General features: G+C 40.3%; 1 protein-coding gene across 7 annotated transcripts in view; it reads left to right on the top strand.

Annotated features, from left to right (window-relative positions):
• The window catches only part of Atg4a (autophagy related 4A cysteine peptidase), a 55,029-nt gene that overhangs the window by 19,058 nt on the left and 13,820 nt on the right, over nucleotides 1–22,151 (top strand). For 2 of the 7 annotated variants that reach the window (XM_027433578.2, XM_035449874.1), the window contains 4 exons: nucleotides 10,113–10,223; nucleotides 15,299–15,397; nucleotides 20,340–20,441; nucleotides 20,616–20,688. In XM_027433578.2, the coding sequence (XP_027289379.1) occupies nucleotides 10,113–10,223; nucleotides 15,299–15,397; nucleotides 20,340–20,441; nucleotides 20,616–20,688 (385 nt within the window). Of the gene's footprint in view, nucleotides 1–7,555; nucleotides 7,772–10,112; nucleotides 10,224–13,332; nucleotides 13,405–13,445; nucleotides 13,532–15,298; nucleotides 15,398–20,339; nucleotides 20,442–20,615; nucleotides 20,689–20,943; nucleotides 21,954–22,151 lie in introns of those variants that run through there. The other 5 variants (XM_027433579.2, XM_027433574.2, XM_027433575.2 and 2 more) reach the window with 5 other exon arrangements.

Genomic DNA, 22,151 nt, shown 5'->3' with positions numbered 1-22,151 from the left:
GTCTCATGTAGCCCAAGATGACCTCTAACTTGATATGTAGCAAAGGCTAACCTTGAGTTCCTGATCCTTCTGCTTCAATCTCCTAAATGCTCTGATTATAAGTATGTACAGGCATGTGATACTATATCTAAACTTTTAGACCTTTAGTGTGCTCATGTATTTGGTAAACATTTGACTAACCTTGGAGATGATTCTTGGAAATCTTTATGACCAGAGCTACAGGAGATAGATGATCCCTATATGCCCTGAGACTTTACAGAGATCATTTTGATACAGAGACATGAGATGTCCACGAATAGCAGTAATTTAAAGTACAAAGGGCTCGGTAACATCAAGGAGATATAAATAAAGTACTGTGATTTTAGAGGAGAGAGCTTTCCCTGATTTCGTGTTGAGAAAACTAATGGGAAAAATAGGAAGTAGCATTTGCAATAAGGAATTAAGACAAGAATAAGCAAAGAAAAGAATCTCTCATGGATCGTGCAGTTTATTTGTGGCCAAAGAGAGTAAATGCTATGAAGTTGTAATGAGCAGTAGGAAGCAACTGGAGCTGTGTGAAGTAGCCCTGTTAGAGAAGCCCTTAAATACTAAGGTGATGAGTATGTATTTGTTTTTTCTCAGGTGCAAGAACCTTCAAAGTTTGGGGTAGTTTCTTTTAAAGCCTGGTGACATTAGCAGAGATTCTCTTATCTATGAATGAAATATGATCTTTCAAGGAAACCTTTATAGATAATTTCTGTAGTGAATAGTATAGAAAAACCCCATGTCCTTTAAGCACTTTGACCTTTTCACATTATACTTTTTTCATTGAAAACTTACATGAAATAACAGATCATATGACCAGTGCATTCTAAGAAATGAACATTGAAATTGACAAGGGAAAAAAAAAACACTACCAGGACAGAAATGCCTTATAAAAATGCAGAAACATATAAAATGTTGTTTGCTTAGGAACCATTTCCAAAACATTGTCTTTAGCTGTCTGGAACAGTATATGAATTGCACTGCTGGTAGTTATTGGTTTTGGGGTAGTTTTAGGTCATTCCAGTTAAATATAACTATATTCTTCTAACCTCATTTTGTCTACTTTCTCTAAACTGTATTCCAGTTTGTTTTATGGCATCTGGTTTATAGCCATATAATTCCAGGCCTTAAACACTGTAGGCCTACATTTTCATTGTTCTCTCTGTCTTCTGTACAGTGGATACAGTTTGTATCATAATAGCAGTATAGAGCAAGAAGAATGTTGGATGAACTAGGATTAACTTATTTTGAGTCCTGGTTATACTGTTCACTAGCTTAACGGCCTTTGGCAGTTGTATGACCTCTCCTAAGATTTTGTTCTTTTATCTCTAAGATGGAAATAGTGGTTTTTGTCCTGTGTTTCTGAAGGGTCTGTGTCCAGGGTTACATGCAAGTATTCTAAAAACCATCAATGGCTTTACCAAGAGTTGGGCTGCACTGGCTAGTTTTACACTCTATAATACAATCCCATCTTACCTCTCTTATCTCAAATTTCAATATTGTCCAGGACCTACCTCCTCTCCAATGCATATATACATAGTGTTCTACTCATCTGAAGTCTTTTTTTCTCTTATCTCTGCTAAATTCAAGCAAAAATTTAAACATTAGTTCAAATTTTATCCTCCAATACCCATTGATTTCCCTTTTGTTGAATTTTGACAACATCTAGCGATTGTCAGTACTTGCCTTATGAATTGCCTTTTATCCTTATCTCTTTCTTTCACATAAGGCTCACATTAAATCTTTCTACGATCCTTAGCTGGTTCACTTGGTGAATATTTATGAGACTGCTTTCTGTTTTCTCTGTATTCCTCATAGTACCAAGTTCAGAATGCCATAAATAACTATTAGTTCATTTACTTCAAAATTCACATAGAGACTTTCTTAAGAGACACGTGAATGCATCTCTTTCCAGGGCTTGGAGTCCTCCTACTGTCAGCTCACTCTACCCCTACTTCCTACAGAACCACAGAAGAGCCCTTAGAATATAACTGCTTACGATCTCTTCCTGAGATGATGGAAATATTTCATGTCCATGCTGCCCTGCACAGTGGTTATTCGTTGTGCTTCTTGGGTGACTGAATGTAGCTTAGTGCTATGAAGAGCTGAGTTTTAATTTGGTGCTGAAGCTTGAACTCAGAGCCTTACCCGCTAAGCATACTATGCTCCAAACCTCTTGATTTTTTAAATTCATTTTCATTTTGAAAAGCATATGTAGCTAGTAGCTACTGTCTTGGACAAGTGGCTTTCTAACCCTTTCTAACCTGAATCATCACACCATGAAATATATATTTGGAGGCTGTCCAGGAACTAGTTCTTGTAGACCAAGCTGGTCTCGAACTCACAGAGGTCCACCTGACTCTGTCTCCTGAGTGCAGGGATTAAAGGTGTACGCCACCACCACCCAGCTTACGTTTTATATTGTAGTCTAGTTTATATAAATGTAATCAGCTGATTGATTCCCTCTGTGATATTCAATTTCACTTCTTGTTTGTGTGTGGGGGGGCATGTATGTCATATGTTTGTGTGTGTATGTGCATATAGAGGTAAAGAGGATGTTTAGTGGCTCCCTCTATTGCCGTCTGCCTTATTCTCTTGAGACAGGGTCTTTCATTTAACTTGAACTTTATTCTTTTGGCTAGGCTGGCTGGCCAGTGAGCTCCTGGGATTTGCCTATCTCTCCACAATGCACCCCCACCTACCATAGCCCAACACTGAGATTGCAGACAAGCAAGACCATGCCTTGCTTTATTTCTTGTTGTTATGAGTGCTAGAGACACAAATTTTATTGCTTTTACCCACTGAGCTACTTCTCCAACTCTCAATTTTGTTTATTTATCTTTTAAGTGGAAAACAGGAAAAGGAGATTTATTCAATGTGGCCACACTGGGAAGAGGGAAAAAGACATTCAACAAACACACAAGTCTGTCTTTGGGAACCTGAACATGAGATCAAAATTTAAATTGAGGTCCAAGGATCTAAGTAGTCCTTGTCAGGGAATGGCCATGTTCACTGACTACAGCACACTATGTAGATTTCATGGCCCTTGATGAATTATGGCCTGAGGTTTTAAAAAATACATCATAGATTTTAAAGTAGAATCTGAGGTCCAAAGAAGTAAAGTTGGTCCTCCAAGGTCACAGGTTAAGCTAAATGACAGAGTGAGGCTGGTACTAGCCTAGAACCATTTCCAACAGAGCTTTCTTCTCTTTACCATGCCAGGTATGGAAAATCACAGAGAATCAGAGATGAGAATCAGGAAACCTATTAACATGCTATGTGACTGGATAGTGTCAGTTTCATGGTTTCTGCATGAGTCATGAGCTCGGTATTGGAGGGTTACTGCTGCCTTAGTGTAGTTTGACTTCTATGGTCCAGTGTCACTCGTATAATAGTGTGGAGGGAGGATACTTTTAACCCATTCCATGTGACAGTGACTTCGTGGCTGGATTAAGGGCAAGAAAGCATTAAGAATCAAGGTCTCACCTCCATGGTAGAAGAGGGGCCTCAAGTCTTACATCATATGGCCACTAAATATTTTTCTGCATCCATGTATCCAGTGTGCTGCCCTTTTATCAGCAAAGACGGTTGGTGGTATGGTCAGAGCAACACTCGCCATTGCTCAGTTTAAAAATTCCTAAGTTCTTGATTGTTAGAAGAATCAGGCACAGGGAAGGAAATGAGTGAAGAGGGGACTGGACTTGTGCCGAGGTCAGCAGAGACTGGGAGAGACCAGAGCAATAAATAAACCGAAGCAGAAGGAAATGAAGGCGCATTCTACAGTGTGCCAGACTTTTGGTGTTCTGGATTTTTCTTCTGACTTCTAGGCCTTTTTAATTAACCTCCCATCTACTGTGCTTCTTTTGAAAATTCCTTTGTAGGTGGGCTTCTCCTTTTCTTTTTAAATCTGGCACCCATGCCTACAAGTCACCACTGTTCTGGTTTTTCCAAGCTTATTGGCCACCCACCCACCACTATAGTTTTCTGTCAACATCTCATCACCCACACTTGAAAACTACAAGTTATGTTTTAGTCTCTCAATTTCACCTACTCCACCCTACACTGAGTTGCTTGCCAAGTCCATTCAGTGTTTCCTCAACCAGGAAGTTCCTCCCTTCCCCATTACAGCTTCTATCTTATTGCCATTGTTGCGAGTGTGCTATATGAGAAACAGATGCATGTGTTTATGTCTTTCAACAAAATCAGAATTTAGTGAACAACAAATTCCTAAGTTATACTGGTAGCCTGCTGGCTACAGTTTGCCAAGTAGCCCTGGTTTTATTACAGTCTTCATTACTAATATTAAATCTCATCATACATTTACAATAAGCAGTGATTCTATTTTTATGTATGAAGGTTATAGAATAGCTACAGAAGGGTTGAAAAGGCTGTCACAGAGTTCAAAGGGTTCAAAAAGGCCTCACTAGAGACCGGTAGAGAGAGATTCAGGGCAGAATCAAAGAGCATCCTTTCAAGTGGTCAGGTCTGGTACCCTGTTGGAGAGCTGCTAAAGCTGAGTTGTAGGGCTGCCGGGTTGAGCTGCCGGGGTTGCAGCTGGACTGAGTGGAACCTGTAGAGGCAAGGTCTAGGGCCAGGTCTAGATGGACTAACAGACTTATGGAGAACAATTTGAGTAGCTGTAAGGACCAAGCTGAGCTGAAGCCCTGGGGACAGTCACGCATACCTGCTAGTCCCCTGACAAACATACCAGATAATTAGATGGTCTGTGTTAGTAGGGATTGTTGTCATTGTAGTGCAAGTTGTCCTTCAGGGTCTAGGTGCAGGTGTTGTACCTGTTCCCTGTCTGGTGAGTTTGGTAAGTTCTTGGGCCTGTTTTTTCTGATATGCTTTTAATATGCCCATGTGATCATATAGCCCCAGCTTACCAGTTTTTGTAAGTGCTACATTTGTACTTCTTAAATTTGAAATGGTCTGTTTACACTCTAGTTGGGCTTGTGTCCTTTCTTTTGGTCACCTTCTACCCTATTCTCCTTAATATGTTCTACATTCTGCTATTATCTGATTCCAGAACCATCTTCCCTTGTAGATTAAAAACCTTTGAAGGACTAATACTGTATTTCACTGATTGTTTTTTCTTTATGCCAAACACATAGTAGGTACCCTATGAAGTTTATGGAATGAACTATGGATGAATGAACTATTCAGGTGTGTGTGTTTTCTCCTGTGAGTGTTTTGATTTTGAAGATGTGACCTACCAGTATGTTAAATATGCATGTATTCAGTATGTTAAATAAGCATTATTGCTGAGGAGGCTGATTTGGAACCAGCAGTCCTTGCTTGTATTTAGAAAGGGGAACCTACAAGGAGTTAACCTCTATCACAAATTCATGCTGGCCCTGAGATTCTGTGGCCTTCTAACTCCACCTTGGAAAGCTTGTGGCATTTCTTTCTTTAGCACAAGGTTCACAGTATCTTGGAGTCTTGTTTTGTAAGTGTCTTTGTTAAACTGTAGCAAAAGCATCTTGTTTTTTCAAGGCAATCTTCTTTTTTCATTTACTTGCAATTTTCCAGAACAACCCTGAGAAAATACAGTCATTCCCTGAATAAAGTATACATCAGCAAAAATGGCAGAGCCAGGGCCTCTGAAAATTCTCTCCTTAATGGCAATGGAAAAAACAAAAACCAAAAACCAACCAAACAAAAAACATTTTAAAAAACCAGGCAGCACATGTCAGTGTCCATTTATTCAGAATGCTGGAAATGAAAAGATTTGCACCAATTCAGGGGCCATAGAGCCAAGAAAACCAGTAACGTGTTGGGAAGAAGAGTTTTGTGGTAGTTTTTCTTGTCTGGCCCCATCTTTGGCCTTGTACTTTGTAGCTAGAATATCCTTGAAAATCAGCAGCTTGCAGTCACAGAAACTCTAGCTGTTCAGCAGCCACTATGACCCCTCTGCAGTTTCAGTTCTAAAGAACTATCCCATGTCCTCTGTCTAGTCATTACTTGGAAAGCCCCACTTGTAAGTCTTATTTACTTGACCTCGACTCTGGGTTGCAGAAAGCCTTCTACCCAGGGTGTTGTTTTATAAACCATTAGATACAATTAACTTCTCAGTTGCTGGAAAGAGTAGATAACCTTTCCAGCTAACTAAACAGAATGCTTCCAAGGAGAAACAGAGGTCTAAGCTTGAGATAGTTCTGAGAATCTCAAAAACACATGTATACACAGGGCTGTTGCATTTCCAAGGCTGTGTGCATGCATATTCAGGACACATTTGTATAGGCTGTAAATTCTCATTCTGTAGCTTTACACAAGCAGAAAAGGGAAGATAGTGAGATCTCCTGGCTGGGTTGGTGGTGAAGACATGCCCTAACGTATGTATAGATCTCCTTGGTCAAGGATGGGAGGCATTTTGGTTACCGGAGTTAAAGGAAATCATGGCTTAATCATTAAGCTAATCTGGTAGAGACGTCATTACAATAATTACAATAACAGGGTGGAGTTTATTTTTCCTTAGGCGTAGTAGCAGTTAATTTTGGTCAACCAAACAGCATAAGTGTATCCTCTCCTTTAAATAGCCTGAAAGAACAGGGCTTTATAAGCTTGGTGTCTTGTTTGTTAAACATGAAGGCCTAGCCAAATGGAATTTGTGGCATGAGAAGAGCTGGTAGTCCCAAGTAATTGTGTTAGAAATGAGATTTTTTTTCCTCAGTACCTCAAGCTTTCTCAGGTGGTTTTGTCTTCTGAGTTTTGGTGTTGGTCCTAGTTTTCCTTTCCCAGGCGCACTTATAGATAGAGACCCAGGGCCATTCATGCCATTTATGCTAAACTCATTTTCTGTTTGTTCTATATGTGCAGCCTTGACTCAAGACTTCCTGAGGACAGAGGCACTGCATTCCGAGAGTCTGTCTTATAAGAGGAGAAAGGATTCAAATAGAAGCTATAATGACCTTCTTGCAGGCCTAGCACAACTTGAGAATGGGTGAAGAGCCAGAGTCAAATTCTTTGGCTACCATTTTATTCAGAGCCATCCTAAATGAAGCAGGGCAGTTGTCACAGACTTTAAAGGGCTGTACTAAACTGACCAGATAGCTGGCCGATGACTCACAGTGGCAGAGTTGGCAATAGAGAAATCATTTCCCTCAGGCCATACCAAAAACAGATCGAAGGTTTCTCTGCATGCATGCTGTACATTGATACATTGTCACCTGTCCTCACTCTTACAAGTATGCCTGAGAGGTCGTCATTTTCCCATGCTCCTCTCAAGCTACTTTAAAAAAATCATCTTTTCTTTCTGTAGAAGAGCACTGGGTATTCGTTTCCACCTGGTTTCTCCTGCCTGTGAGGGTTGGGTGGAGATGTACACCATGTGACTTACCCTGCCTCTGTCACCCACCACCCCCTGGGAAGGGCTTGACCTGAATGATCATTTTTAGCCTGGTATTTCCTGTGTGTGGGCCAGGGCCTGAGGCCAAAGGCAGAGAGGTTAAGAGGGCACAGGTTCTCTGGCAGGGTGTTCTCTGGGGAATGAGATAGCGTCTCAGGGCTAACTTCTTTAAAACTTCTTTAGGTTTGAAACACTGCAGTGACCGTAATCTTAGTAACGAAAACAAACCAAGAAGAAAGGCTACTTACATTCCTGAAAGATGAGAATTCTGTAATATGTTTCAAGAAAGTCTACTGAGCCGTGTTTCTGAACGTGTTTCCATGGATTGTGACTTCATCCCCCGACAAAATCGTTTGAGTAGAGACACCTGCCTCCATTCTTGGCAAGGTCTCCTTTACAGTTAAGAGCTTTTATTTCTATGAAGACCACACAGTTCGGATTTAGAAAACAAAATACAAACAATCTGGCTTTTCAAGTGACTTAAACATATCCCACAATGCCGCTTACACTTGAAAATACACCCATGGGAAGCTTAGGGACTGCTTTGGGAGGGCCCTTGTTGCTACTCATAGCTGAACAAAAGGGTCCCTATTCTCTCTTAGCTTCCTTTTGGAGAGGGGCTAGGGAGCTTTGAGATGGGATGTACTGGATGCTTTTGTTTTGAACTCACAGTGCATTTTCTCATGCAAATAGAATCATAAATTGTGAAATAGAGCTATCAATTAATTTTTTCCAGTTAGAGATTTAAACAGATTTTGACACGCTGGCTTAGAAACCTGTTTACTACCCATATGATTATTATTGCCTCAGAAGAAGGTTACTTAGAAACAATTTGGAGGCAGGACCTCTACACAAGTCAGTCTTGAATCTTTTAGCAGACCTGTCTGCCCCACCCCTAGAAGTGAATGTGAATTTGAATACCTCTCAGATCATAGAGATGTAAGTTCTGAGAGCAGAGCCTGAGAACTAATGGGATTTACCTTGATTTCACATGGTTGCTTTATCTTAAGAGATAACTATAGATGCATGTAACAGGAAAACTGGCTTTTTGCTACTCACATTTACCACTCAGCACCTCTGAAAGCATATGTGTCTAGAGGGGGTGGGTTTTCAACATACCAGTTCCTTAGCAAACACCAACTGTGTCTCCGAGGATTTCATTAATTTTACAGTGTCCGTCCACCTGGGGTTAGGGTACGATCCTCCAGGTTAAGATTTTTAGTCTCACAAGATTGCCCATACTGGAGATACCACTTGTGACCTCTTCTTTCTACTAACTGGCTATAAAGTGAAGTTCCTATGACCACTGTCCCGCATCCCTCCCCACTTGTGGCTTAACCATTTGCAAGGATTGCTCACAGAGCTCAGGGAAGTGCTCTCTGACATTTACTCATTTATTATAAAATAAAATCCCGAAACATTGCAAGGGATGCAGATAAACAGCCAAACAAAAAATGCCTATGGGAAGTGGGAGAGGCAAGAAGCCTCAATTTCCTCTGCAGGCACGACTATGTGTTTACCACACCCAGAACTGCAGAAACCTCGGCTTAGGAATTTTTTATGGAAGCTTCATCATGTAGGCATGAGCTATTTTTGACTCAATCTCTAGCCTCTCTCCCCTTCCTGCAGGGCGGGGGTTGGAATGAAGCTTCCAGGCTTTTAATTACTGCTTAGCCTTGCAGGTGACTAGACCCGTCAGAGAGCTCACCAAGAATGGCCTTACTGGAACTGAAGACACTCTTATCACTCATGAAATCCCAAGAGATTAGGAACTCTGTGTCTGGAACTAGGGATGAAGATCAAATACTGGAACAAAAAAAAGAGAAAAGGAAAAAGAAAAGAAGAAAGAAAGAAAGAAAGAAAGAAAGAAAGAAAGAAAGAAAGAGATGAATCTGACATCCTAGTGCTCAGGAAATGACAGGGATTTTCAGAGCTGTGTGCCAGAAAACGGGGATGGGCAGCAAATACATAATTCTTTTTATATCACAACATCACAATAGTGAATCTCAAGAACAAATTCTATTTATGATTAGCCTCAAGAGCCTTCTTTGTAGGAGCCATATGTGGGGAAGATGGAAAATAAAAGCACTGTAAAAATATCAACTCTTAGCCAGGCATTGGTGGCGCACACCTTTAATCCCAGCACTCGGGAGGCAGAGGCAGGTGGATCTCTGTGAGTTTGAGACCAGCCTGGTCTACGAGAGCTAGTTCCAGGACAGCCTTCAAAGCCACAGAGAAACCCTGTCTCGAAAACACCAAAAAAAAAAAAAAAATCAAATCTTGTAGCTACAATGTTATCATCCTGACAATTGTACACTCTCCAGGCTTGTCCCAGCCTCCTCCAAGGCCTTGGCTGCTAGCAACCTGACCACATACACTTCTTAGCATTACCTGTGAACAGACAGGAGCTAAGTACACGAGCTTTGCTGTCTTACTTTGGCCTACTTTTTGCGGGGAGAATCTAGATAAGTGGATGTTTATGAAAGAGGTCTGTGAAAGGAAAGAGTTTTAAATTAATTCTGGGCATGTAGCTTTTCAGACATCATTTTAAATGGAACCATGAAAAGTAGTTCAAAAGAAATATGAAGGGCTAGGGAGGTGGCTCAGTAAAGTGCTTGTTGCATACCCACTTATTTAAATATTGAAATCTTCCTTTCGAGTCAAGCTGATGACCTACTTTCAGGGCAAAGGTAGAAATCAGAAAATCACAGTATGTTTACTCTCCTTCATTTTCCTTTAGTTATGTCCAAGTATGAGAACCAGATTACTATTTTCACTGACTACCTAGAAGAATTCCCGGATACAGATGAGCTGGTATGGATCTTGGGGAAGCAGCATCTTCTTAGAACAGGTAAGCTTGGCAGCACTGGTCATGGAGGCCCCAGTTGAATTGGGTGCCTGAGATTAAGGGCTTCTCATTTTCCTTCTTGGGTTGACAAAACTTTGTCTTGATAAGGGCTAACATTACTTTAAGACAGATTATCTTGCTTGTTGCACAGTTCCTTACAAGGCCCTGAGAGGCCTTGGCCAGGCATGTACATGATACAGGATTTTTTTTAAATTTATGCATGTTTTGCAAAAGTAATATATTTTTATTCTTTTCTGTAAAGAAGTCTTGCTCCCATTCCAGAAGACTTGGGATTCAAAAAAAACATCATTCATAGTATTACTAACCAATATCTAGTCTTTGGGCTGTATATTTCTTACACTTATCATGTCTTTGTGCTTCTAGACAAAACACCCAGGGACTTCTCCGTAAGCTATGACTTTCAGAAACAATAGCAGATACAAGAAGTCTTCTGTTTCAAATCGTCTTGTAGTGACTGCACTGTCCTAGCTGATTTTGGTTTTGTATAGAACTTGTAGTTACTTGCAGTAGATGGAAAGGAGGCTCAAATTTTCCCATTTACCACAGCATTCTTAAAGAGTAGAAAAGACCTGCTGCTCTAAAACCTCTAAGGACTCCACATGTGCATCAAGCCTGAACAGGGAATGAGGCACCTCTGGGATGTGTTACTGCCCAAGAAGAGATCTACAGAATCTCTTAACATAGAGTAAGGGATAGGAGGAAGCTGATCACAGGGCAGGAGGAGTAGTTAGGCCTTTCTGTATTTTATTGGAGAATTGTGAACAGTGGACAGATCATGAAGCTAGCTATTAGGGAGACTGTTTAACACTGACCCACTGGTTCTCAACCTGTGGGTTGTGACCCTTTTGTAGGACAAATGATCTTTTCACAGGGGTCACATATCAGATATCCTGAATATCAGATATTTATATTATGATTCATAACTAGAAAAATTACAGTTATGAAGTAGCAATGAAATGGTTTTATAGGTGGGGATCACCACAACATGAGGAACTGTATTAAAGGTTCATAGCATTAGGAAGGCTGAGACTCACTGCACCCATTAGGGAGACTTTGTTTAATTCTAACACTGGAAAGGGGCTTTCTCTTTCTGAACGTTGTCTTCCTTCTCCAGAACTTGCAGGGTTGAGGAGGACTTTTTCTATTCTACTTTTCAAATAACAGGAAAATCTAAGGCGCCACATATGCCCATATTCATGTACTAAGTTTGCAAATGTCTTCCCTCCCCTCTTTTTTTGAGAAGGTGTTTTACTCTATAGTTCAAGCTTACCTGGAACGCTAGATCTCACTAGGCATTGGACACTATGTCTAGCTGGGAAATGCCTTTCAAAATGAATTTTTGTTTGTTGAATTCCTCTAGCCATGCTGTAAGGTATAGAGCCTGAAGATGCAAGAGTGACCTATGTGAACATTTAAGGGGTCAGACATATTAACAAGTTTGGCATAAACTTACTGTATACTAGATATTAACTAAGTGCTTTATAAATTTCTATGTATGTATATTTATATTTTGACTTTATGCCAATTATCTTGTTGAATACTCACATCTCCTCAATGAAGTAGATATTGCTGCTCCTCATTTTACAGATGAGGGGAAAAAGAGCTCAGAAAAAATGAGTATTACATTTATATATACAGTAAGTAGCAGACCCAAGTTAAGTCCCACCCCTGCTACAAGGTTTCAGTATGTAGCCCAGGCTGGCGTTGATTTTTCAATTCTTCTGCCTTGGGCTCTTGAGTACTAGGATTATAAGAATGTGCTATCACACTCTTGGGCTGGGGCTGCAGCTCAGTTGGTAGAATACCTAGCATGGGCCAAGTGTTGGATTTAACCCCCCAGGAACCCATAAATTGGGACTGATGGCCATGCCTGTTAGCTCAGCACTAGAAAGATAGAGACAGAAGAATCTGAAATTTAACATCATCCTTAGCAATCTTGAAGCCATTTTAGGGAACATGAGACCCTCTTGGGGGTGGTGCTTAAAAAGACAAGAAAAGAGAACTCTTTCTTCTTTCAAAGTTTATTTATTCAGTTTATATGGCTGTGTATTTTGCTTACATTCATGTCTGTACACCAGGAGGCCAGAAGGTGGCATTAGGTGCCCTGGAATACAGATGGTTATAAGCTACCATGTGGGTGCTGGAAATTGAACCCAGGTCCCCTGGAAGAGAAGACAGTGCTCATAACCACTGAGCCATTTTTCAAGGCCTAAGAACTTTTACTCTTACACATCTCCCAAAATGGGGTCTAGGCACTGGGGACAACAAAATAAAAGAAAATACATACAGCTCTATTGATTTGCTCAAAGAGATGGAATTAGAAACTATCGATAAAGGTTTAATTTCCTTTTGCTTTTGAAAACACAATGACTAGAGATTCTATACTGAATACACATGAGGAGAGAGATGACTGGAGAAGACCAAACCATATCCAAGTATGGAGGGAAATGAAGAAGCCATAATTGTAGTGATTAAAAGGAGTTTGCATCATAGAATTCAAAAAAATGCTTTGAAAAGTTATGTAAGATATTTATGATATTATACATTCACTTACATGAAAATAGGACACTAGGTACCATGGATAAAGTTCTTCCACAGTTAGCAGGAGCATTCATTTTTAGTTAAATGTATGTGCTTACACCCCTGCTGCACATTAATCTCCTCCACACATAGGAACTCCTAGTTTTAGATAATAGATGATGGGAACCAATACTATCTTCATTCAGGCTGGAGATGATTGTCTTGTCTTAGTGAATTATTTAAGATACTTTCTTTTCCTATTTCTTGGTATTTGGGCATGACTGCCATGATAATACCTGTCGGGATCCTGAAAATCATTGAGGAGACAGGATGTATCTAATATCATTAGAAGAACCTGTAGAGTAGCTCTGGTGAAAATGAAGGTAAAGAGAAGTTCTGGAATTATTAGGCTCAAATAAGATTAAGTTTCCTGTGAATTTCCCTAGTTCTGTAACAGTCAATTTGATTGGCTATCTGAAAATAAGCTTGCTACTGGCATAGAAGTCAAATGTAGGCATCTTTTTTTAGATGGGATATGGCGATTTAATTTTAATTTCACATTTAATTACAGAAAAATCTAAGCTGTTGTCTGATATAAGTGCTCGTCTATGGTTTACATACAGAAGGAAATTTTCACCGATTGGTAGGTATATTATTTGTTGTGCTGTGCTTTCTTCCTTGTAGATAGCTTGCCTGAGGTTATCAATGACATCACAGAAACCTCAGAATTAACAGCTCACTGTGGCAAAGAATTTGATTTAGGGGAGCAGGTAAGTTTAACATTTCATCCAAAAATGTCATTGTGGAAGTAGCCCATCACGTGTGGTTCTATGGTGTTGTAGCGTTAAACCAGTAGTAATTTTAACCCACCTTCAAGTGTTCATGCAACGGATGGTATTAAAAAATCAAATAAGCTTTAGTTGGGTAATATCTAGCTATCAAATAGCCTTTCACTGCTATATGGTACTATTTGACTATTAAAGGAAAGAAAATAATTCCTTCTATTATTTTCTCATGAAATGAAAGCATTTTGACATTCAGAGATAAATTAAGATAGATTTCTTTAGAATTTAGCCTAGTCTGTTCCCAGCTGCCATCTAGGTGAAAAGAAAAGGATAGTTGGATAAGTTAAGAGAATTTGCTCCATCTGAGAAGATTTGTAAAATGTTTCTGAGCAGTGTGGTCACTCCCTAGTGTCATGGAAAGATAAGAAAAGAGTCTGTAGGAGGCGGAAGTTACTTTCCTAAAAAGAAACTTGTCTGACCAAGGTTGGACCTAGTAATTGGAGTGAAATGAACCTTTATGTGATGGGCCAAAACTGAAGTCCACACAAACATTTTCTTTGCTTTTCAAGCAGTAGTAACAGAAAAGAATAATCTTTAGTATCCCAGTGTTCTAAACTGTTAGTGTTTGCCTGGGAAGAGACCTTTACAAAGCTGGGTAAGGTTTTAGTCAACTCTCATAGTGTTTGAAAAAAATTGATCTGTTTGTGTGTGGGCCTCACCCTACCCTTTCTGCACTAATCTAACCTTAATCCCAGCATTAGCCAGAGCCTGAGGGCTCTCCTTCCAGCTCAGAAATCGATTCCCTCCCCTTAGTCTTGATGTAGAAATGCTCCTTCAGTCTCTACAACAAAGGGGTTGGGATGAGGGAGAGTGACTTGGCCCACTTGTTTTACAAGAGTGATCACTTCTTCAAAACTAGACTTCTGAGATCATACCTCCATAATACTTTTCTACTTCTGAGTTGGAAAAGAAAATCAAGTTATCTGATTATGTTGGTCCTTTTGAATAGGACCCTAGTAGATCTCATCCTGGCCACATGTGTGAATTTTTACTTTACATCAAATCTTCTTAAAATGGAACCCATTGTCTTTGTATATTTTAAAGATGTAATACATTTCTAACTTATTAATAGCATTTTACATAAAACTATACTCACAATACCAAGCATTCTATGTAGGTTCTAGAGCTGTTAAATATTTTCTCATGTAATTTTTATAATGCCTACTTACTGGCAGAGTAAGTGCTATTATCCTCAATGTATGGATGAGACTTGGCTTGTATAATTAGGTGTTAGTTTTCTGCCTAATCTAGAGTTCTTTCATCTATTTTTTGTAAACTTCATTAGGTACATTTAGAATAGTCAAGGACCTTTTATATGTCTTTGATCATTTTGATGTCTACCCTTGTGGTAGTATTTGTGTTTTAGTCACGGCAATCTCCTTGTTGATAGTTACTCATGAAAGTCACTTACCAAAAAAGGGTATGCATGCTCTGAAGTCTTCAAGCAAGAAACCCAAGGGGCATGTTTAATTCATGTGTTTGTTGTTGACAGTAGAATGTTTCCATTGATTCTTCTTTGCCTTTACAAGTTCCACTCCCATATTCAACCCTGTATGAGCTCTAAGTACATTTATTGTCTCTCTTTTCATAGTTTATGTATATGTATGTGTGCTTGTAGTTTCAAATATGCTAATGATTGAGGAAAGATTAATTTTAGGGATACATTTTCATGCCCATCCATTTTGCCGACAGGGGGAACAGGCCCTTCATCTGATGCTGGCTGGGGATGTATGCTGCGCTGTGGACAGATGATGCTGGCCCAAGCCCTTATCTGTAGACACTTGGGAAGGGGTGAGTTCCATTTGCTCTACAAGTGGTTTCAAAGACATCTGCCACATCACTTGCTGCTGTGGTTTAAGAACATTCAGTAACAAGACTACAGATCCTAAATTGCTTTGTTATAGCTCAAGTGATGGGCTGACAAGTCAACCAAGCCCATCATGAGAATGAAATAGCTGATATTTCCTTATGACTCAAGAAGCAAGAGTTATTTTACAGGGACAGAATTAACCTGGGGTAGATGTGTCATTTAGCATTTCCATTTTTAATACTGTTGGAATTAGTCCTCAAAAATGTCAGATAATGTCAGATTTTAAAAAGCTATTGCCGGCCGGGCGTTGGTGGTGTACACCTTTAATCCCAGCACTCGGGAGGCAGAGGCAGGCAGAGCTCTGTGAGTTCGAGGCCAGCCTGGTCTACAGAGCAAGTGCCAGGACAGGCTCCAAAGCTACACAGAGAAACCCTGTCTCGAAAAAACAAACAAACAAACAAACAAACAAACAAACAAACAGAAAAGCTATTGCCCTAAAATGAGCATGGTGGTATATACCTTTAATCCCAGCACTCAGAAGGCAGAGGTAAGCAGATCTCTGTGAGTTTGAGGCCAGCCTGGTCTATCAGGGGATTACATGACAGCCAAAACTTCCTAGAAAGACCTTGCCTCAAAACACAAAACAAAACAAAACAAAAAACTGAGGCCATGGTGACTCACACTTAACTCCCATCACTCAGAAGGCTAAGGTAAGGGAACTGCTGTGAGTTTGAGGCTAGCCTTGCCTGCATACTAAATTTCCAACCAGCCTGGATTACAGAACGAGACCCTGTTTCGATAAACAAAACAAAACAAAATGAAAAAAATAACAAAGAAAACAGGAAGAAGGGTGTGGTGATCAGTCTGTTTCTTAACTCCTTTTAAAATACCCATCTAGCTCAGGATATAAGTGACCTAGAGGAAGTGCTTGATGAGGAAGCTAGTACTATTTTGGTTTTGGGTCACTGAGTATGTCCATTTGATAATGAAGAAATCCTTAAATTAGCTTCCTCAGGAGGTGGCTTCATTATTTAACAACTGTCTGTTCTTATTTTCTTTGGGACATACACATGCTTCTTCATGGACCTCTGTAGAATGATCTTGGATGGACACCAGTCCAGACATTCGAGTAAAAGTCAAATTTCCCATGCTGTCGAGCTGCTGAACTTGATGGTTGTCTGTGCTCACAGGTCCTGTGTCCGTTTTTGGAGAGGATCTGGAAGTGCTGGGGAAGGATGTAGAGCTTTTTGCCTTCCTGCCAGGATTTTGCCTGTTCTGTGTTTTGCTTTCTCTGTGTACTACCATCATTTCTAGGTTGTAGATGAGAAAACTGAGGTTTGTGGCAATGAGGTGATTTGTCCAGGCTCAAGCCGCATAGATGTGAGAATATAATGCTTATACTCTGATTCTGTGTCTAGCAGGTACTCTATGCATACTTCTTAATCTAGACTTATTATTGTTTTAAGGGATAAATCCACATTTTATTAGCATATATTAATTGTACAAAGTGGTGGGTTTTATTGTGACATTTCCACACATTGTATACATGTATATTTTGATCATATTTTTATTTCCCAGTTGCATCCTTGCTAGTTCTTTTTTTAATCATTTATGTACTTTGTGTGTGTGTGTGTGTGCATGGGTGTGCTCAAGTGTGTGTGCACTCTATACCACAGTGTGCTTGTGAGATCAGTTTTCTCTTTCAACCAGGAGGGTCCTGGAGACCAAATTCGGGTCACTGGACTTGGCAACAAGCACCTTTACCTGCTGAGCTGTCTTGCTGCCCTTTTTAATTCATTAAAAAACCCCCAAAACTTGAAGGTGATTTTTCTGAAAGTGAGTTCTTAAAGTAGGGGCCATCCTGGAAAATCCCCACAGCCAGAAGTCCCAGTTGTATCAGCATAACATCAAGTAGCAGGAAGGATTTGGATAAATCTTGTAGTTAAAAGGAATTAGGAGAGGCAATTTTGTAAGGTCTTTCTTTCTTTCTTTCTTTTTTTTTTTTTTTCGAGACAGTGTTTCTCTGTGTAGCTTTGGAGCCTATCCCTCTGGAGACCAGGCTGGCCTCAAACTCACAGAGTTCCACCTGCCTCTGCCTCCTGAGTGCTGTGATTAAAGGTGTGTGCCACCAACGCCTGGCTTTTTGTATTATTTCTTATTCAGTAATTTTAAAATTAAGATGAAAAACTGGGCCGTGGTGGAGCACACCTTTACTTCCAGCACTTAGGAAGCAGAGGCAGGTGGATCTCTTGTGATTTTGAGGCCAGCCTGGTCTACAGAGCCAGTTCCTGGACAACCTTCAAAGCAATACAGAGAAATGCTGTCTTGAAAAAACCAAAAAAATAAAATAAGATGAAGTATTTATGTGGTGGTCATCAGAACATATTTGGTGGTCCTTAGCAGCCAGTTAATCAAAATTTTCCCAGAACCAGATTGTTCAGTAGCTGTTGAAATAAGTTGACTGTGGTTGTTCACCCTATGGATATGATAGAGCTGAAACTTGACTTTGGTTTCATAGACACTAGGAGCAATGGGGAACTGAGGGATCCAGAGATGATGGCCTGTAGACTCAGGTACATTTCCAAAGTCTTTATTCAGACTCTTTTGAGACCCTCCAGAGAGAAATTTGTGTCATGGATGTAAACTTAGCCCCCCCAATCTGTCCCTTTAGAGAGAATTCCTAGAGCTGAGAGGAGAATGTGTCCTATCCCTATGGGTTGTTGTGTAGCCTTTTGCAGATCTCTTCAGTAGGTTCTATGTAGCCCTGTAGCATTTGGCAGCTCTGTCTGTTTAAGGCACAGATGAGATCCTCTGAATTGTGATGATTTGCATTTTGGTCTTGAGGAGACTATAAACACCTGATAGCAGATAGTTTTGTTTTTCCAAAGCTGGTTCTGAATTTTTCTTAAGATGGTGGGAAAGTTAGGGGTAGTGGCTTATACCTATAATCCTAGCACTTAGGAGGCCGAGGCAGGAAGATCACTACAAATTTGAGGCCAGCCTGATCTACACAGTAAATTCCAGACCATCCAGGGCTATATGATGAAACCTGCGTCCAAAGCAAAGAAAAAATAGTGTTATAAAAATGGCACCAGAGCCTCACCCTCCAGGGGGGAGCAGAAAGGATATGTGATAAGTAGGGTTTTAGTTGTGGTGGGTGGTAGGGGAGGACGGGAGGGAGAAGGAACTGGGATTGACAGGTAAAACAGTCTTGTTTCTAATTCAAATAAAAAAAATCTGAACAAAAAAGAAAAAAAATGGGGCCATAGTCATAGTTTAGTGGAAGAGTGCTTGTCATATACAAGCCCAGGCTTCCATACCCAGTACTGGAAAAAAGTTGGTGTAAAAAAATGTTAGAGTGTATTTTTTGAGATATGTTATTATTATGCAGCACACGAATGCCTAGAACTGATCCTGTAACCCAATTGGCATCAAATTCATTCATGATCCTCCTGCCTCTATCCCCATCCCAGATTATTTATTTCATAGTCGTATGTCACCATGCCTGGATATTTACATGTACACAGGTGTGTGTGTGTGTGTGTGTGTGTGTGTGTGTGTGTGTGTGTGTGTGCCCATGCACGCACATATATACATGTATGGAGGGAGGACAGAGGTTAATATGTCTTCCTTAAACCTCTTTCCACATTATTTTTTGAGACAGGGTCTCTCATTGAACACAGAGCTTCCTGATTTGGCTAGACTGGCTGGCCATCAAGCCTCTGTCTCCCAGCACTGGATTGTAGGTGCACACTACTACTGCATTGAGCTTTTTTCATGGGTGCTGGGTTTTTAACTATGGTCCTCATGCTGGCAAGCACTTTACCAATTGGATCATCTCCCACCTGTTTTTTGCTTGTTTGGATGCTTGGTTGGTTTTGTCATTGTTTTGTTGAAAGAAAGGTCTCACTGTATATAGCTTAGTCTAATCTTGAACTCACAATATAGTCTAGGCTGGCCATGATATTGAAATTTTCCTGCCTCAGTCTCCTGAATACCAATATTACAGTATTTTTTCTTTCCCTTCTCAGTATACAACTTTCATTTTCTTTCTTTCTTTCTTTCTTTCTTTCTTTCTTTCTTTCTTTCTTTCTTCCTTCCTTCCTTCCTTCCTTCCTTCCTTCCTTTCTCTCTCTCTCTCTCTCTCTCTCTCTCTCTCTCTCTCTCTCTCTCTCTCCTCTTTCCCTCTCTCTCTCTCTCTCTCTCTCTCTCTCTCTCTCTCTCTCTTTCTTCTTTTTTTGTTGTTTGAGACAGGGTTTCTCTGTGTAACAGCCCTGGGTGACCTGGAACTCTCTCTGTAGACCAGGCCTTGAACTCACAGAGATCTACTCACCTCTGCCTCCCCAGTGCTGGGACTAAAGGCATGTGCCACCAGCGCCTGGTACAATTTTCAAAAGCAGTTCCTCGGCAGTGAATTATGTATATTATTTCCATATAAACTTTTGTATGTGAGAATAGTACTTCCCCTCATGAGACCCTTCACCAGAATGCAAGGACAAAAGCCATTGCTGTTTGTATGGAGATGAGGCACTATGGTGTCTGGGTTATATCCTTGCAGTGTAGCTGCCAGGAAATACCTTTGTGACACTTGTTATGTAATTGTTAGCCAGCTCCAGCTTGGGGCATGCTAATTCTCTGTTCAAGTTCATCCTCAGCTTTTAACTTTCCCACGCATGCTAGACAAGTAATCTACCATGCAGCTACATTCCCCAGCCCTGGAGTTTTCTTTATACCAACCGAATCCTTAGAAGTTGTCAGTTTTGCAGCATCTGCTATATAAATGAAAAATATTTAGAAACACACCAACTTCACCATTCTTACCTTCTAAATATAGCTCTCTTGTTTTCCTTTTAATTTATTGCCTGGTAATAAGCAGTAAAAGCTGATTTAAACCTTTTTTTTATTCCCCCTCCTCCACAAAAGATTGGAACTGGGAGAAACAAAAAGAACAACCCAAAGAATACCAAAGGATACTGCAGTGTTTCCTAGATAGAAAAGACTGTTGTTATTCAATCCATCAAATGGGTAAGATCATCAAATTTGTAGTTTCAAATTAATACCTAAACTTTTCCCTTCCTCTGCCTGATATGTGGCTTCACTAAGTAGTCTGTCTGCTTTTTTCATGCCCCCCCCAAAATCAGGAGTCTGTGGCTCATGGAAGGTATTTTGCTAACATATTAATTTTTCCACATGAAACAGCACAAATGGGTGTAGGAGAAGGGAAATCAATTGGCGAATGGTTTGGACCAAATACAGTTGCACAGGTGTTAAAGTAAGTAAAAGTCTGGTATCTGCTTATTCTACTTGCTCTTATGCTTCCATCCCCAGCCAACTAAACATCCCATTAGTTTAAGTATGCTAGCAATCCCACCCTTCCTGCTAAGCCATCAGACATCTCTACCATTTTGTTCAGATACTTCTTGATGTGGATAAGTGTAGACCTCTGTCTTGGTATATCAGAACTGTAGTCACGGGTATCAATACATGTGGCTATACTCCAGGACTCATTCTGTTTCTCACCCTACAGATGGATGTTCATGTGCCAGGGAATCATCGAACTGAGGGTCTTTTGAAGTTAAAAGGTTCATACTAAGTGGCAGAGGCTTAACTTCCTTAGGCAAGAAATAGACTTCCATCCTGTATGTAATAAAGACTTCATTAATGGGCCAGGGAGATGGCTCAGTGGGTAAAGGTGCTTGCTGCCAATCCAGATGACTTAAGTTCACATGGAAACAACATAATGGAAGGAGAGAATCAAGCCATACAAGTTGTCCTCTGACCTCCACACATGCACCCTAGCATGTACCTCTTCATAAATAAAATGGGGTTTTTAACCCTCACTAATTCATTTAGCATTTACTGGGTGCATTTACTGTGTTAAGTACTGGGTATACAAAGATATACAAACATTTTTATGCTTTTCCTCTATCTCTCCACCTGTGGCTATTCTTGTCTTCCCCTGATATCCTGACCCCCAAGACTCTTTTTCCTCTTTTATGTCCCATGTGTCCTCGCCTCAAGGAACTCACTTCCTACTGGAGGATACAAATCCCGATGGAGTCTTGGAATTACTTTGTCATCTGTTAGATTTAAGGTGATACTTTCATGATTGCCATCCTATATTCCACAATTTGTCTTCTACCACAGAAGATAAATAAGGTAGAAGGATCATGTACTGAGTGCCATCAGTACCTACAGGCCATCTTCTCTCTTGTAGCTCTCTCCTTCCTGAAAATCTGCCAGTGGATGAAAACTCCCTGTAGGCAGACTGTATTTGTCTTGTTCATTCTGTAGCAGTAGCCCATAAACCTGCCCACTACATATAAGTGCCCGGTAAATGCTCAATGAATAAATGAAATTGGCAGCCAGAACCTGGGGCTAGATGTAGGGATCAGAAGATGGAGATCATTAGGCTTCCTTTGGTATTTTGTATTTCAATTCGTGGCTATTATGGCTCCATATACAGTAGAGAAGGGACTTTGTTTCAACAGTTAACCAGTCGTCAGTGAATAGCATGCTTGGCGCTGAGCATATGAGGTGAGTAGTCTGGATTTCCTGGGGACCCAGGAACACTTGTATGTTGGCTTTATTCCCTACTACCAGTGCAACTTCACTGAGGCCACTTTCTTGCTTTGTACCTTCTGGGAATCATTTTCTCTGCTGAGTGAGGAACTGGCAATATTCTAGATGTGCAGAGGGGACAAATCCAGAAAAGAATGTATAAAATATTAGACT

The sequence above is a fragment of the Cricetulus griseus genome, chromosome X (assembly GCF_003668045.3).
Source record: "Cricetulus griseus strain 17A/GY chromosome X, alternate assembly CriGri-PICRH-1.0, whole genome shotgun sequence".
In the NCBI taxonomy this organism is placed as follows: Eukaryota; Metazoa; Chordata; class Mammalia; order Rodentia; family Cricetidae; genus Cricetulus; species Cricetulus griseus.
This window is presented reverse-complemented; position numbering and strand designations above follow the sequence as displayed.